Source organism: Myiozetetes cayanensis, unplaced genomic scaffold (genome assembly GCF_022539395.1).
Source record: "Myiozetetes cayanensis isolate MyiCay16 unplaced genomic scaffold, myiCay2020 scf256, whole genome shotgun sequence".
NCBI lineage: Eukaryota > Metazoa > Chordata > Aves > Passeriformes > Tyrannidae > Myiozetetes > Myiozetetes cayanensis.
This window is the reverse complement of record NW_026087473.1, coordinates 40244-52870: the sequence shown is the minus strand read 5'-3', so window position 1 is coordinate 52870 and position 12627 is coordinate 40244. Positions and strand designations below refer to the sequence as shown.

The 12627-nt window shown below is 57.4% G+C and overlaps 1 protein-coding gene across 1 annotated transcript in view; it reads left to right on the top strand.

The window, feature by feature from the left end:
• The first annotated feature begins 2069 nt into the window (after positions 1 to 2069).
• LOC126642844 (integrator complex subunit 3-like) overlaps positions 2070 to 12627 on the top strand; it is a 42696-nt gene continuing 32138 nt past the window's right edge. Inside the window, 5 exon segments of the mRNA XM_050320807.1 lie at positions 2070 to 2232; positions 5495 to 5582; positions 8189 to 8268; positions 9866 to 9957; positions 10463 to 10569. Of these exon segments, the coding sequence (XP_050176764.1) occupies positions 2101 to 2232; positions 5495 to 5582; positions 8189 to 8268; positions 9866 to 9957; positions 10463 to 10569 (499 nt within the window). The 5' untranslated portion in view covers positions 2070 to 2100.

Genomic DNA, 12627 nt, shown 5'->3' with positions numbered 1-12627 from the left:
CAAAAACTCCTTCCCAAATTCCAGCTCAGCCAAACCAGGGTCCTCTCTGGGAAATTCCCTCCCAAATTCCCTCCCAGCCAAACCAGAGCCCTCCAGGGGCAATTCCACTAAATTCCTTCCCAAGTTCCAGCTCAAACCAAACCAGGGCCCTCCAAGGCAATTCCACCAAATTCCCTCCCAAATTCCCTCCCAGCTCAGCCAAACCAGAGCCCTCCAAAGGCAAATTCCACCAAAATCCCCTTCCCAAATTTCCTCCCAGCTCAGCCAAACCAGAGCCCTCCAAAAGCAAATTCCACCAAAATTCCCTCCCAAATTTCCTCCCAGCCAAACCAAGGTCCTCCCCGGGGAGCTCCCCCCTCTCTCCCCTCCTGGATTCCCCCCCATCCCCTGGAATTCCCACTCCCACCCCTGGAATTCCCTCTCCCACCTCTGAAATTCCCTCTCCCACCCCTGAAATTCCCTCTCCCACCCCTGGAATTCCCTCTCCCACCCCTGCGAATTCCCTCTCCCACCCTGGAATTCCCTCTCCCACCCCTGAAATTCCCTCTCCCACCCCTGAAATTCCCTCTCCCACCCCTGGAATTCCCTCTCCCACTGCTGGCATTCCCTCTCCCACCCTGGAATTCCTCTCCCACCCCTGAAATTCCCTCTCCCACTCCTGGAATTCCTCCCACCCATAGAATTCCCCCCCAGCCCATGTTGAATTCCTGCTCCCACCCCTGGAATTCCCTCTCCCACTGCTGGAATTCCCTCTCCCACCCATAGAATTCCCACTCCCACTGCTGGAATTCCCTCTCCCACTGCTGGAATTCCCTCTCCCACCCATAGAATTTCCTCTCCCACCCATGAAATTCCCACTCCCACCAGTTGAATTCCTGCTCCCACCCCTGAAATTCCCTCTCCCACCGCTGGAATTCCCTCTCCCACCACTGAATTCCACTCCCACCTGCTGGAATTCCTACTCCCACCTGCTGGAATTCCCTCTCCACCCATAGAATTCCCTCTCCCACCCCTGCAATTCCCTCTCCCACCCCTGGAATTCCCTCTCCCACCCCTGGAATTCCTGTTGCCACCCATGAAATTCCCTCTCCCACACATGCAATTCCTGCTCCCACCCCTGAAATTCTCTCTCCCACTGCTGGAATTCCCTCTCCCACCGCTGGAATTCCCTCTCCCACCCCTGAAATTCCCTCTCCCACGTCTGGAATTCCCATTCCAGGTGCGTTTCGGGCAGCAGAAGCGCTACCAGGACTGGTTCCAGAGGCAGTACCTGTCGACCCCCGACAGTCAATCCCTGCGCTGTGACCTCATCCGCTACATCTGCGGGGTGGTGCACCCGTCCAACGAGGTGCTGAGCTCAGACATCCTGCCCCGCTGGGCCATCATCGGCTGGCTGCTCACCACCTGCACTGTGAGTGAATCCAGGGATCCAGGGAATCCAGGGAATCCATGGGAATCCATGGGAATCCATGGGGATGGATCCAGGGGGTGCTGCACCCGTCCAACGAGGTGCTGAGCTCAGACATCCTGCCCCGCTGGGCCATCATCGGCTGGCTGCTCACCACCTGCACTGTGAGTGAATCCAGGGATCCAGGGAATCCAGGGAATCCAGGGGGATGGATCCAGGGGGATGGATCCAGGGGGATGGATCCAGGGGGTGCTGCACCCGTCCAACGAGGTGCTGAGCTCAGACATCCTGCCCCGCTGGGCCATCATCGGCTGGCTGCTCACCACCTGCACTGTGAGTGAATCCAGGGATCCAGGGAATCCAGGGAATCCATGGGAATCCAGGGAAATCCAGGGGGATGGATCCAGGGGGTGCTGCACTGTCCAACGAGGTGCTGAGCTCAGACATCCTGCCCTCGGGTCATCATCGGCTGGCTGCTCACCACCTGCACTGTGAGTGAATCCAGGGATCCAGGGAATCCATGGGGATGGATCCAGGGGGATGGAATCCATGGGGATGGATCCAGGGGGTGCTGCACTGCTCAACGAGGTGCTGAGCTCAGACATCCTGCCCCGCTGGGCCATCATCGGCTGGCTGCTCACCACCTGCACTAGTGAGTGAATCCAGGGAATCCAGGGAATCCATGGGAATCCATGGGGATGGATCCAGGGGGATGGAATCCATGGGGATGGATCCAGGGGGTGCTGCACCCGTCCAACGAGGTGCTGAGCTCAGACATCCTGCCCCGCTGGGCCATCATCGGCTGGCTGCTCACCACCTGCACTGTGAGTGAATCCAGGGATCCAGGGAATCCAGGGAATCCATGGGGATGGATCCAGGGGGATGGAATCCATGGGGATGGATCCAGGGGTGCTGCACCTGTCCAACGAGGTGCTGAGCTCAGACATCCTGCCCCGCTGGGCCATCATCGGCTGGCTGCTCACCACCTGCACTGTGAGTGAATCCAGGGATCCAGGGAATCCAGGGAAATCCATGGGAATCCATGGGAATCCATGGGGATGGGATCCAGGGGGTGCTGCACCGTCCAACGAGGTGCTGAGCTCAGACATCCTGCCCCGCTGGGCCATCATCGGCTGGCTGCTCACCACCTGCACTGTGAGTGAATCCAGGGATCCAGGGAATCCAGGAATCCATGGGGATGGATCCAGGGGGATGGATGGGATTCCATGGAGTTGGAATCCATCGGGGATTGCTGGCTGCCACCTGCACTGTGGGTCATTCCCAGGGAATGTCTGTAGGATCAGGGATCCATGAATCCCGTGGATGGAATCCATGGGGATCATGGCTGCTGCTCACCACCTGCACTGTGAGTGAACCTGACCAGGGATCCAGGGAATCCATGTGAGGATTCAGGGATCAGGGATGGAATTCCATGTGATGGAGATCCATGGGGATGGCTCTGCTGCTGCACCACTGTGTCAACGGGGAGGAATTCCAGGGAATTCCATGGGATGGAGCCATGGATCGCTCTGCTCACCACCTGCACTGTGAGTGAATCCAGGGGGAATCCAGGGAATCATGGGGATGCATGGGGATGGGATTCCATGGGATGGAATCCATGGGGGATTGCTCTGCTCACCACCTGCACTGTGAGTACTGACTGGGGGAGGATTCCGGGGGAATTCCATGGGATGGAATCCATGGGGGGATCGCTCTGCTCACCACCTGCACTGTGAGTACTGACAGGGTCCAGGGGGGAATTCTGTGGGATTGGGGGATCCAGGGAGAGATTCCATGTAATGGAATCCATGAGGGGATTGCTCTGCTCACCACCTGCACTGTGAGTACTGACAGGGATTCCAGGGGGATCCATGGGGGGATTCCATGGGATGGAGTCCATGGGGATTGCTCTGCTCACCACCTGCACTGTGAGTACTGACAGGGAGGAATTCCAGGGGGGATTCCATGGGATGGAGTCCATGGGGAGATTGTTCTGCTCACCACCTGCACCGTGAGTATTCCAGGGGAATTCCAGGGGGGATGGAATTCCATGGGATGGAGTCCATGGGGGATCGCTCTGCTCACCACCTGCACCGTGAGTACTGACAGGGATCCAGGGGGAATTCCATGGGATGGAATCCATGGGGGATTGCTCTGCTCACCACCTGCACTGTGAGTACTCAGGGAATTCCAGGGGATGATTCCATCGGATGGAATCCATGGGGGATCGCTCTGCTCACCACCTGCACCGTGAGTACTGACAGGGATCCAGGGGGGAATTCTGTGGGATTGGGGGTAATTCCATGGGATGGAATCCATGGGGGGATTGCTCTGCTCACCACCTGCACTGTGAGTCATTCCAGAGGGATCCAGGGGGTCCAGGGGGATCCAGGGGGGATGGAATCCATGGGGGGATTGCTCTGCTCACCACCTGCACTGTGAGTCATTCCCAGGGGGAATTCTGTGGGATGGGGTGGGATTTTATGGATGGAATCCATGGGGAGATTGCTCTGCTCACCACCTGCACTGTGAGTACTGACAGGGATCCAGGGGGGATTCCTTGGGATGGAATCCATGGGGATCTTCCATGGATGGGCTCCATGGGGGTCTTATTCTGGATGGGCTCCACTGGAGTTTTGCATGGATGGATCCCATGTGGATCTTCCTTGGGATGGGCTCTGTGGGGATATCCCATGGATGGATCCCACAGGGATCTCTTGGGATGGACTCTGTGGGGATTTTCCATGGATGGATCCCACAGGCTCTTCAGGGATGGACTCTGTGGAGTTTCCCATGGATGGATCCCACAGGGATCTCTTGGGATGGACTCTGTGGGGATTTTCCATGGATGGATCCCATGTGGATCTTCCTTGGGATGGGCTCTGTGGGGATATCCCATGGATGGATCCCACAGGGATCTCTTGGGATGGACTCTGTGGGGATTTTCCATGGATGGATCCCACACTCGCAGGATGGACTCTGTGGGAGTTTCCCATGGATTGATCCCACAGGGATCTCTTGGGATGGGCTCTGTGGGAGTTTCCATGGATGGATCCCATGTGGATCTTTCTTGGGATGGGCTCTGTGGGGATATCCCATGGATGGATCCCACACTCGCAGGATGGACTCTGTGGGAGTTTCCCATGGATTGATCCCACAGGGATCTCTTGGGATGGGCTCTGTGGGAGTTTCCATGGATGGATCCCATGTGGATCTTTCTTGGGATGGGCCCCATGGGAGTTTCTCAAGGATGGATCCCACAGGGATCTCTCTCAGGATGGACTCTGTGGGAGTTTTCCATGGATGGATCCCAGGGGGTCTCTCGGGGTGGCCATTCCGGGTTCCAGGTGGTTGTTTGGGGGGTCTGTCTGTCGGGATAACCCCGGGCTGTCCATGGGGATAACCCTGGAATGTCCATTGGGATAACCCAGGAATGTCCATGGGGATAACCCTGGAATGTCCATGTGGATAACCCTGGAATGTCCATGGGGATAACCCCGGAATGTCCATTGGGATAACCCTGGAATGTCCATGGGGATAACCCTGGAATGTCCATGGGGATAACCCTGGGATGTCCATGTGGATAACCCTGGAATATCCGTGCTATCCATGTGGATAACCCTGGGAATGTCCATGGGGATAACCTGGGGATGTCTGGGCGGTTCTGGGGGGGTCTGTCCATTGAGATAACCCGGGAATATCCATGCTATCCATGGGATAACCTGGAATGTCCATGTGGATAACTCGGGAATGTCCATGGGGATAACCCTGGAATATCCGTGCTATCCATGTGGATAACTCTGGAATGTCCATGTGGATAACCTGGGGATGTCTGGGCGGGTCTGGGGGGGTCTGTCCATGTGGATAACTCTGGAATGTCCATGGGATAACCTGGAATGTCCATGTGGATAACCCCAGGATGTCTGGGCAGTTCTGGGGGGGTCTGTCCATTGGGATAACCCAGGAATATCCATGCTATCCATGGGATAACCTGGGGATGTCCGGGCAGTTCTGGGGGGGTCTGTCCATGGGGATAACCCTGGAATGTCTGTCCTATCCATGGGATAACCTGGAATGTCCCCACAGTCCAACGTGGCGGCGTCCAACGCGAAGCTGGCGCTGTTCTACGACTGGCTCTTCTTCAACCCCGACAAGGACAGCATCATGAACATCGGTCAGCACTGGGATTTTCCAGGGATTTCCCCATGGGATGGGCTCCAGGGGGGTGGGGTTTATAAGGATGGGCTCCAGGGGGATGGGGTTTATAAGGATGGGCTCCAGGAGGGTGGGGTTTATAAGGATGGGTTTTTTTTGGGATGGGATCCACCGGGATTGGGTCACTTCCATTGGGGGTTTTCCGTGGAGGTTGGATGTGGTTGGACCTAAGGGGGGGGCTCCATGGGGTTTTCCATGGATGGGCTCCATTGGGATTGGATTGCATCCATTGGGATCTTCTTTGGGATGGGCTCCTTGGGGTTTGGGTTTTCCATGGATGGGCTCCATTGGGATTGGGTTTTCCATGGATGGGCTCCATTGGGATTGGATTGCATCCATGGGGGGTTTGGGTTTTCCATGGATGGGCTCCATTGGGATTGGATTGCATCCATGGGGGGTTTGGGTTTTCCATGGATGGGCTCCAGGGGGTTTGGGTTTTCCATGGATGGGGTTTGGGTTTTCCATGGATGGGCTCCATTGGGATTGGGTTTTCCATGGATGGGGTTTGGGTTTTCCATGGATGGGCTCCATTGGGATTGGGGTTTACATGGATGGGCTCCAGGAGGGTGGGGTTTACATGGATGGGCTCCAGGAGGGTGGGGTTTATAAGGATGGGCTCCAGGAGGGGGGGGTTTATAAGGATGGGCTCCAGGAGGGTGGGGTTTACATGGATGGGCTCCAGGAGGGTGGGATTTACATGGATGGGCTCCAGGAGGGTGGGGTTTACATGGATGGGCTCCAGGAGGGTGGGGTTTACATGGATGGGCTCCAGGAGGGTGGGGTTTATAAGGATGGGCTCCAGGAGGGGGGTTTATAGGATGAACTCCAGGAGGGTGGGGTTTATAAGGATGGGCTCCAGGAGGGGGTTTATAAGGATGGGCTCCAGGAGGGGGGTTTATAAGGATGGGCTCCAGGAGGGTGGGGTTTATAAGGATGGGCTCCAGGAGGGGGGGGTTTATAAGGATGAACTCCAGGAGGGTGGGGTTTATAAGGATGAGCTCCAGGAGGGTGGGATTTACATGGATGGGCTCCAGGAGGGTGGGGTTTACATGGATGGGCTCCCGGGAGGGTGGGGTTTATGGGATGGGCTCGGGAGGGTGGGGTTTTATGGGGATGGGCTCCGGGAGGTGGAAGTTTACATGGATGGGCTCCCAGAGGTGGGTTTATAAGGATGGGCTCAGGAGGTGGGATTTATGGATGGCCGGGAGGGTGGGGTTTACATGGATGGGCTCCAGGAGGGTGGGGTTTATAAGGATGGGCTCCAGAGGAGGGTGGGGGTTTACATGGATGGGCTCCAGGAGGGTGGGATTTACATGGATGGGCTCCAGGGGGGTGGGGTTTATAAGGATGGGCTCCAGGAGGGTGGGGTTTATAAGGATGGGCTCCAGGAGGGTGGGATTTACATGGATGGGCTCCAGGAGGGTGGGGTTTACATGGATGGGCTCCAGGAGGGTGGGGTTTATAAGGATGAACTCCAGGAGGGTGGGGTTTACATGGATGGGCTCCAGGAGGGTGGGATTTACAAGGATGGGCTCCAGGAGGGTGGGATTTACATGGATGGGCTCCAGGAGGGTGGGGTTTACATGGATGGGCTCCATGGGGATTGGGTTTTCCATGGATGGGCTCCATTGGGATTGGATTGCATCCATGGGGGGTTTGGGTTTTCCATGGATGGGCTCCATTGGGATTGGGTTTTCCATGGATGGGCTCTGGGTGGGTTTTCCATGGATGGGCTCTGGGTGGGTTTTCCATGGATGGGCTCCATTGGGATTGGATTGCATCCATGGGGTTTGGGTTTTCCATGGATGGGCTCCATTGGGATTGGGTTTTCCATGGATGGGCTCTGGGTGGGTTTTCCATGGATGGGCTCTGGGTGGGTTTGGGTTTTCCATGGATGGGCTCCATTGGGATTGGATTGCATCCATGGGGTTTGGGTTTTCCATGGATGGGCTCCATTGGGATTGGGTTTTCCATGGATGGGCTCTGGGTGGGTTTGGGTTTTCCATGGATGGGCTCTGGGTGGGTTTGGGTTTTCCATGGATGGGCTCCATGGGGTTTGGGTTTTCCATGGATGGGCTCCATTGGGATTGGATTGCATCCATGGGGTTTGGGTTTTCCATGGATGGGCTCCATTGGGATTGGGTTTTCCATGGATGGGCTCCATGGGGTTTGGATTTTCCATGGATGGGCTCTGGGTGGGTTTGGGTTTTCCATGGATGGGCTCCATGGGGTTTGGGTTTTCCATGGATGGGCTCCATTGGGATTGGGTTTTCCATGGATGGGCTCTGGGTGGGTTTTCCATGGATGGGCTCCATGGGGATTGGATTGCATCCATGGGGTTTGGGTTTTCCATGGATGGGCTCTGGGTGGGTTTGGGTTTTCCATGGATGGGTTTGGGTTTTCCATGGATGGGCTCCATTGGGATTGGGTTTTCCATGGATGGGCTCTGGGTGGGTTTTCCATGGGGAGATCCCTCGGGGTTCCCCATCCCGTTCCCTTCCAGGTTCCCATGGAATTCCTTCTCCCTGGGGGGGTCTCATCCCTGTTTTCCCTCCCCCATTCCAGAGCCGGCCATCCTGGTGATGCACCACTCCATGAAACCCCACCCTGCCATCACTGCCACCCTCCTGGACTTCATGTGCCGGGTGAGCCGGGAATTCACCGGGATCAGCCTCGGGAATCCACACGGATCAACCCCAGGGATCAGCCCCAGGAATTCCCAGGGATTAACCCCAGGGTTCAGCCCCGGGAATCCCCAGGGATCAGCCCCAGGGATCCACAGGGATCAGCCCCAGGGATCAGCCCCAGGAATTCCCAGGGATCAGCCCCAGGGATCAGCCCCAGGAATTCCCAGGGATCAGCCTCGGGAATCCCCAGGGATCAGCCCCGGGAATCCACAGGGATCAGTCCCAGGGATCAGCCCCAGGGATCAGCCCCAGGAATTCCCAGGGATCAGCCCCAGGGATCAGCCCCAGGGATCAGTCCCAGGGATCAGCCCCAGGGATCAGCCCCAGGAATTCCCAGGGATCAGCCCCAGGGATCAGCCCCAGGGATCAGCCCCAGGATCAGCCCCAGGAATCCCCAGGGATCAGCCCCAGGAATTCCCCAGGATCAGCCCCAGGAATTCCCAGGGATTAACCCCAGGGATCAGCCCCGGGAATTCCCCAGAATCAGCCCCAGGAATCCCCAGGGATCAGTCCCAGGGATCCACAGGGATCAGCCCCAGGAATTCCACCGGGATCAGCCCCAGGGATTCCCAGGGATCAACCCCAGGGATCAACCTCAGGAATTCCCCAGGGATCAGCCCTGGGAATCCACAGGGATCAGCCCTAGGGATCAGCCCCAGGAATCCCCAGAATCAGCCCCAGGAATTCCCAGGGATCAACCCCAGGGATCAGCCCTGGGAATCCCCAGGGATCAGCCCCGGGAATTCTCAGGGATCAGCCCCAGGGATCCCCAGGGATCAGTCCCAGGGATCAGCTCTGGGAATCCCCAGGGATCAGCTCTGGGAATCCCCAGGGATCAGCTCTGGGAATCCCCAGGATCAGCCCCAGGAATTCCCCAGGATCAGCCCCAGGAATTCCCAGGGATCAAACTCAGGAATTCCCCAGGATCAACCCCAGGGATTCCCAGGGATCAACCCCAGGAATTCCCCAGAATCAGCCCCAGGAATTCCCAGGGATCAAACTCAGGAATTCCCAGGGATCAGCCCCAGGAATTCCCAGGGATCAGCCCCAGGAATTCCCAGGGATCAGCCCCAGGGATCAGCCCCAGGAATTCCCAGGGATCAACCCCAGGGATCAGCCCCAGGAATTCCCAGGGATCAGCCCCAGGAATTCCCAGGGATCAGCCCCAGGAATCCCCAGGGATCAGCCCCAGGAATTCCCAGGGATCAACTCCAGGAATTCCCAGGGATCAGCCCCAGGGATCAGCCCCAGGAATCCCCAGGGATCCCCCAGGATCAGCCCCAGGAATTCCCCGGGATCAGCCCCAAGAATTCCCAGGGATCAGCCCCAGAATTCCCAGGGATCAACCCCAGGAATTCCCAGGGATCAACTCCAGAATTCCCAGGGATCAGCCCCAGGGATCAGCCCCAGGAATCCCCAGGGATCAACCCCAGGGATCAGCCCCAGGAATTCCCCAGAATCACCCCAGTTTTTTTAGGATCCCCCCCCTCCCCCCAATCTCCAATCCCGGAGAATTCCCTGCTTTTTGACGGGAATTTTCCCTCCCTCTTCCCAGATCATTCCCAACTTTTACCCCCCTCTGGAAGTTCACGTCCGGCAGGGAGTGTTCAACTCCCTCACCCACATCGTGGAGAAGCGAGTCCTGGCGTGAGAGATCCTGATTTTCCTGCTTTTTTTTGGGATTTTCCTTGGATTGGGAGCCTCCTGGAGCTCTGAGGGAGGGGGGGAAGGGTTGGAAGTGGTGATGTCATCCCAAATCCTTGGGAAAAGCCACCCCTTGGGAAGTGTTTGGGGGGTCGCCCTGGAAGGGAAGGGATGATGGGGAGGGAATTTCCAGCCTCAAAAGAGTGGGAATATCCCACTGGGATGAGCCAAATTCGTGGAATTCTGGCTCTTTCATCCCTATTCCCAACGGGATTGAAATCCCTGCATCCCTTTTCCCTGCTCATCCCAAATCCACCCCAAATCCATCCCAAATCCATCCCAAACCCATCCCAAATCCATCCCAAATCCATCCCAAACCCATCCCAATCCCATCCCAAACCCATCCCAATCCCATCCCAAATCCATCCCAAATCCATCCCAAATCCATCCCAAACCCATCCCAATCCCATCCCAATCCCATCCCAATCCCATCCCAATCCCATTCCAGGCATTTGGCCCCCCTGTTTGACAACCCCAAGCTGGACAAGGAGCTCCGGGCGATGCTGAGGGAGAAATTCCCGGAATTCTGCAGCTCCCCCTCGCCCCCCATGGAAGGTAGGGAAGGGACAGCCTGGGATTGGGGGGGATTCCTTGAATTCCTTCGGCACTGAGGGTTGGGGAGACTCCAGGGAGAGGGAAATTTGGGATTTGGGAAGAGGGGGGGGGTGGGGGGGTTGCAATTGCTTGGCTGAGATTCCCGTGGAACTCCCGAGCATTCCCAGGATCCCATCCCCTCTTCCCAAAGTTCCCATCCCATTCCTGGAATTCCCTGAGCATTCCCTGAGCATTCCCAGGATCCCATCCCTGGAACTCCCTGAGCATTCCCAAGATCCCATCCCCTCTTCCCAAAGCTCCCATCCCTGGAATTCCCTGAGCATTCCCAGGATCCTCTCCCTTCTTCCCACATCCCTGAGCATTCCCAGGATCCCATCCCTGGAATTCCCTGAGCATTCCCAGGATCCCCTCCCTTCCCTGGAATTCCCTGAGCATTCCCAAGATCCCCTCCTTGGAACTCCCTGAGCATTCCCAGGATCCTCTCCCATCCCTGGAACTCCCTGAGCATTCCCAAGATCCCCCTCCCCTCTTCCCAACTCCCTGAGCATTCCCAAGATTCCCTTCAATCCCTGGAATTCCCTGAGCATTCCCAGGATCCCCTCCCCTCTTCCCAAACTGCTTCCCTCCAATCCCTGGAATTTCCTGAGCATTCCCAGGATCCTCTCCCTTCTTCCGAAATCCCTGAGCATTCCCAGGATCCCATCCCCTCTTCCCAAAACTCCCATCCCTGGAAATCCCTGAGCATTCCCAGGATCCTCTCCCTTCTTCCCAAATCCCTGAGCATTCCCAGGAGCACCCTCCCCTCTTTCCAAACTGCTTCCCTCCCATCCCTGGAATTCCCTGAGCATTCCCTGAGCATTCCCAGGATCCCATCCCTGAAATTCCCTGAGCATTCCCAGGATTCCCAACCCCTCTCCCCCCATTCCCAACCCCTCTCCTGGCATTCCCAACCCCTCTCCCGGCATTCCCAACCCCTCTCCCCATTCCCAACCCCTCTCCCGGCATTCCCAACCCCTCTCCCGTCATTCCCAACCCCTGTCCCCATTCCCAACCCCTCTCCCCCATTCCCAACCCCTCTCCCCATTCCCAACCCCTCTCCTGGCATTCCCAACCCCTCTCCCCCATTCCCAACCCCTCTCCCCCATTCCCAACCCCTCTCCCCCATTCCCAACCCCTCTCCGGCATTCCCAACCCCTCTCCCCATTCCCAACCCCTCAGTGGGGATTCCTGTAGGAATTCTGTAGCCTCTCCCCCATTCCCAACCCCTCTTCCCCCATTCCCAACCCCTCTCCCCCCATTCCCAACCCCTCTCCCTGCATTCCCAACCCCTCTCCCCTCATTCCCAACCCCTCTCCCTCCATTTCCAACCCCTCTCCCAGCATTCCCAATCCCACAGTGAAGCCCCTGTAGGAATTCCTGTGCCTGCTCCCAACCCTCTCCCCATTCCCAACCCTCTCCCGGCATTCCCAACCCCTCTCCCCCCATTCCCAATCCCTCAGTGAAGCCTCTCCAGGAATCCTCTCCCCATTCCCAACCCCTGTCCCCATTCCCAGTCCCTCAGTGAAGCCCTGCAGGAATTCTGTGCCTGCTCCCAACCCCTCTCCCGACATTCCCAACCCCTGTCCCCATTCCCAATCCCTCAGTGAAGCCCCTCCAGGAATTCTGTGCCTGTTCCCAACCCCTCTCCCCATTCCCAATCCCTCAGTGAAGCCCTCCAGGAATCCTCTCCGGCATTCCCAACCCCTCTCCCCCATTCCCACCCCCTCTCCCCATTCCCAACCCCTCTCCCCCATTCCCAACCCCTCTCCCCCATTCCCAGCCCCTCTCCCCATTCCCACCCTCTCCCCATTCCCAACCCCTCTCCCCCATTCCCAACCCCTCAGTGGGGATTCCCTGCAGGAATTCTGTGCCTCTCCCGGCATTCCCAACCCCCATCCCCTCATTCCCAACCCCTCTCCCCCCATTCCCAATCCCTCAGTGGGGATTCCCTGCAGGAATTCTGTGCCTCTCCCCATTCCCAATCCTGCAGTGAAGCCCCTTCAGGAATTCTGTGCCTGC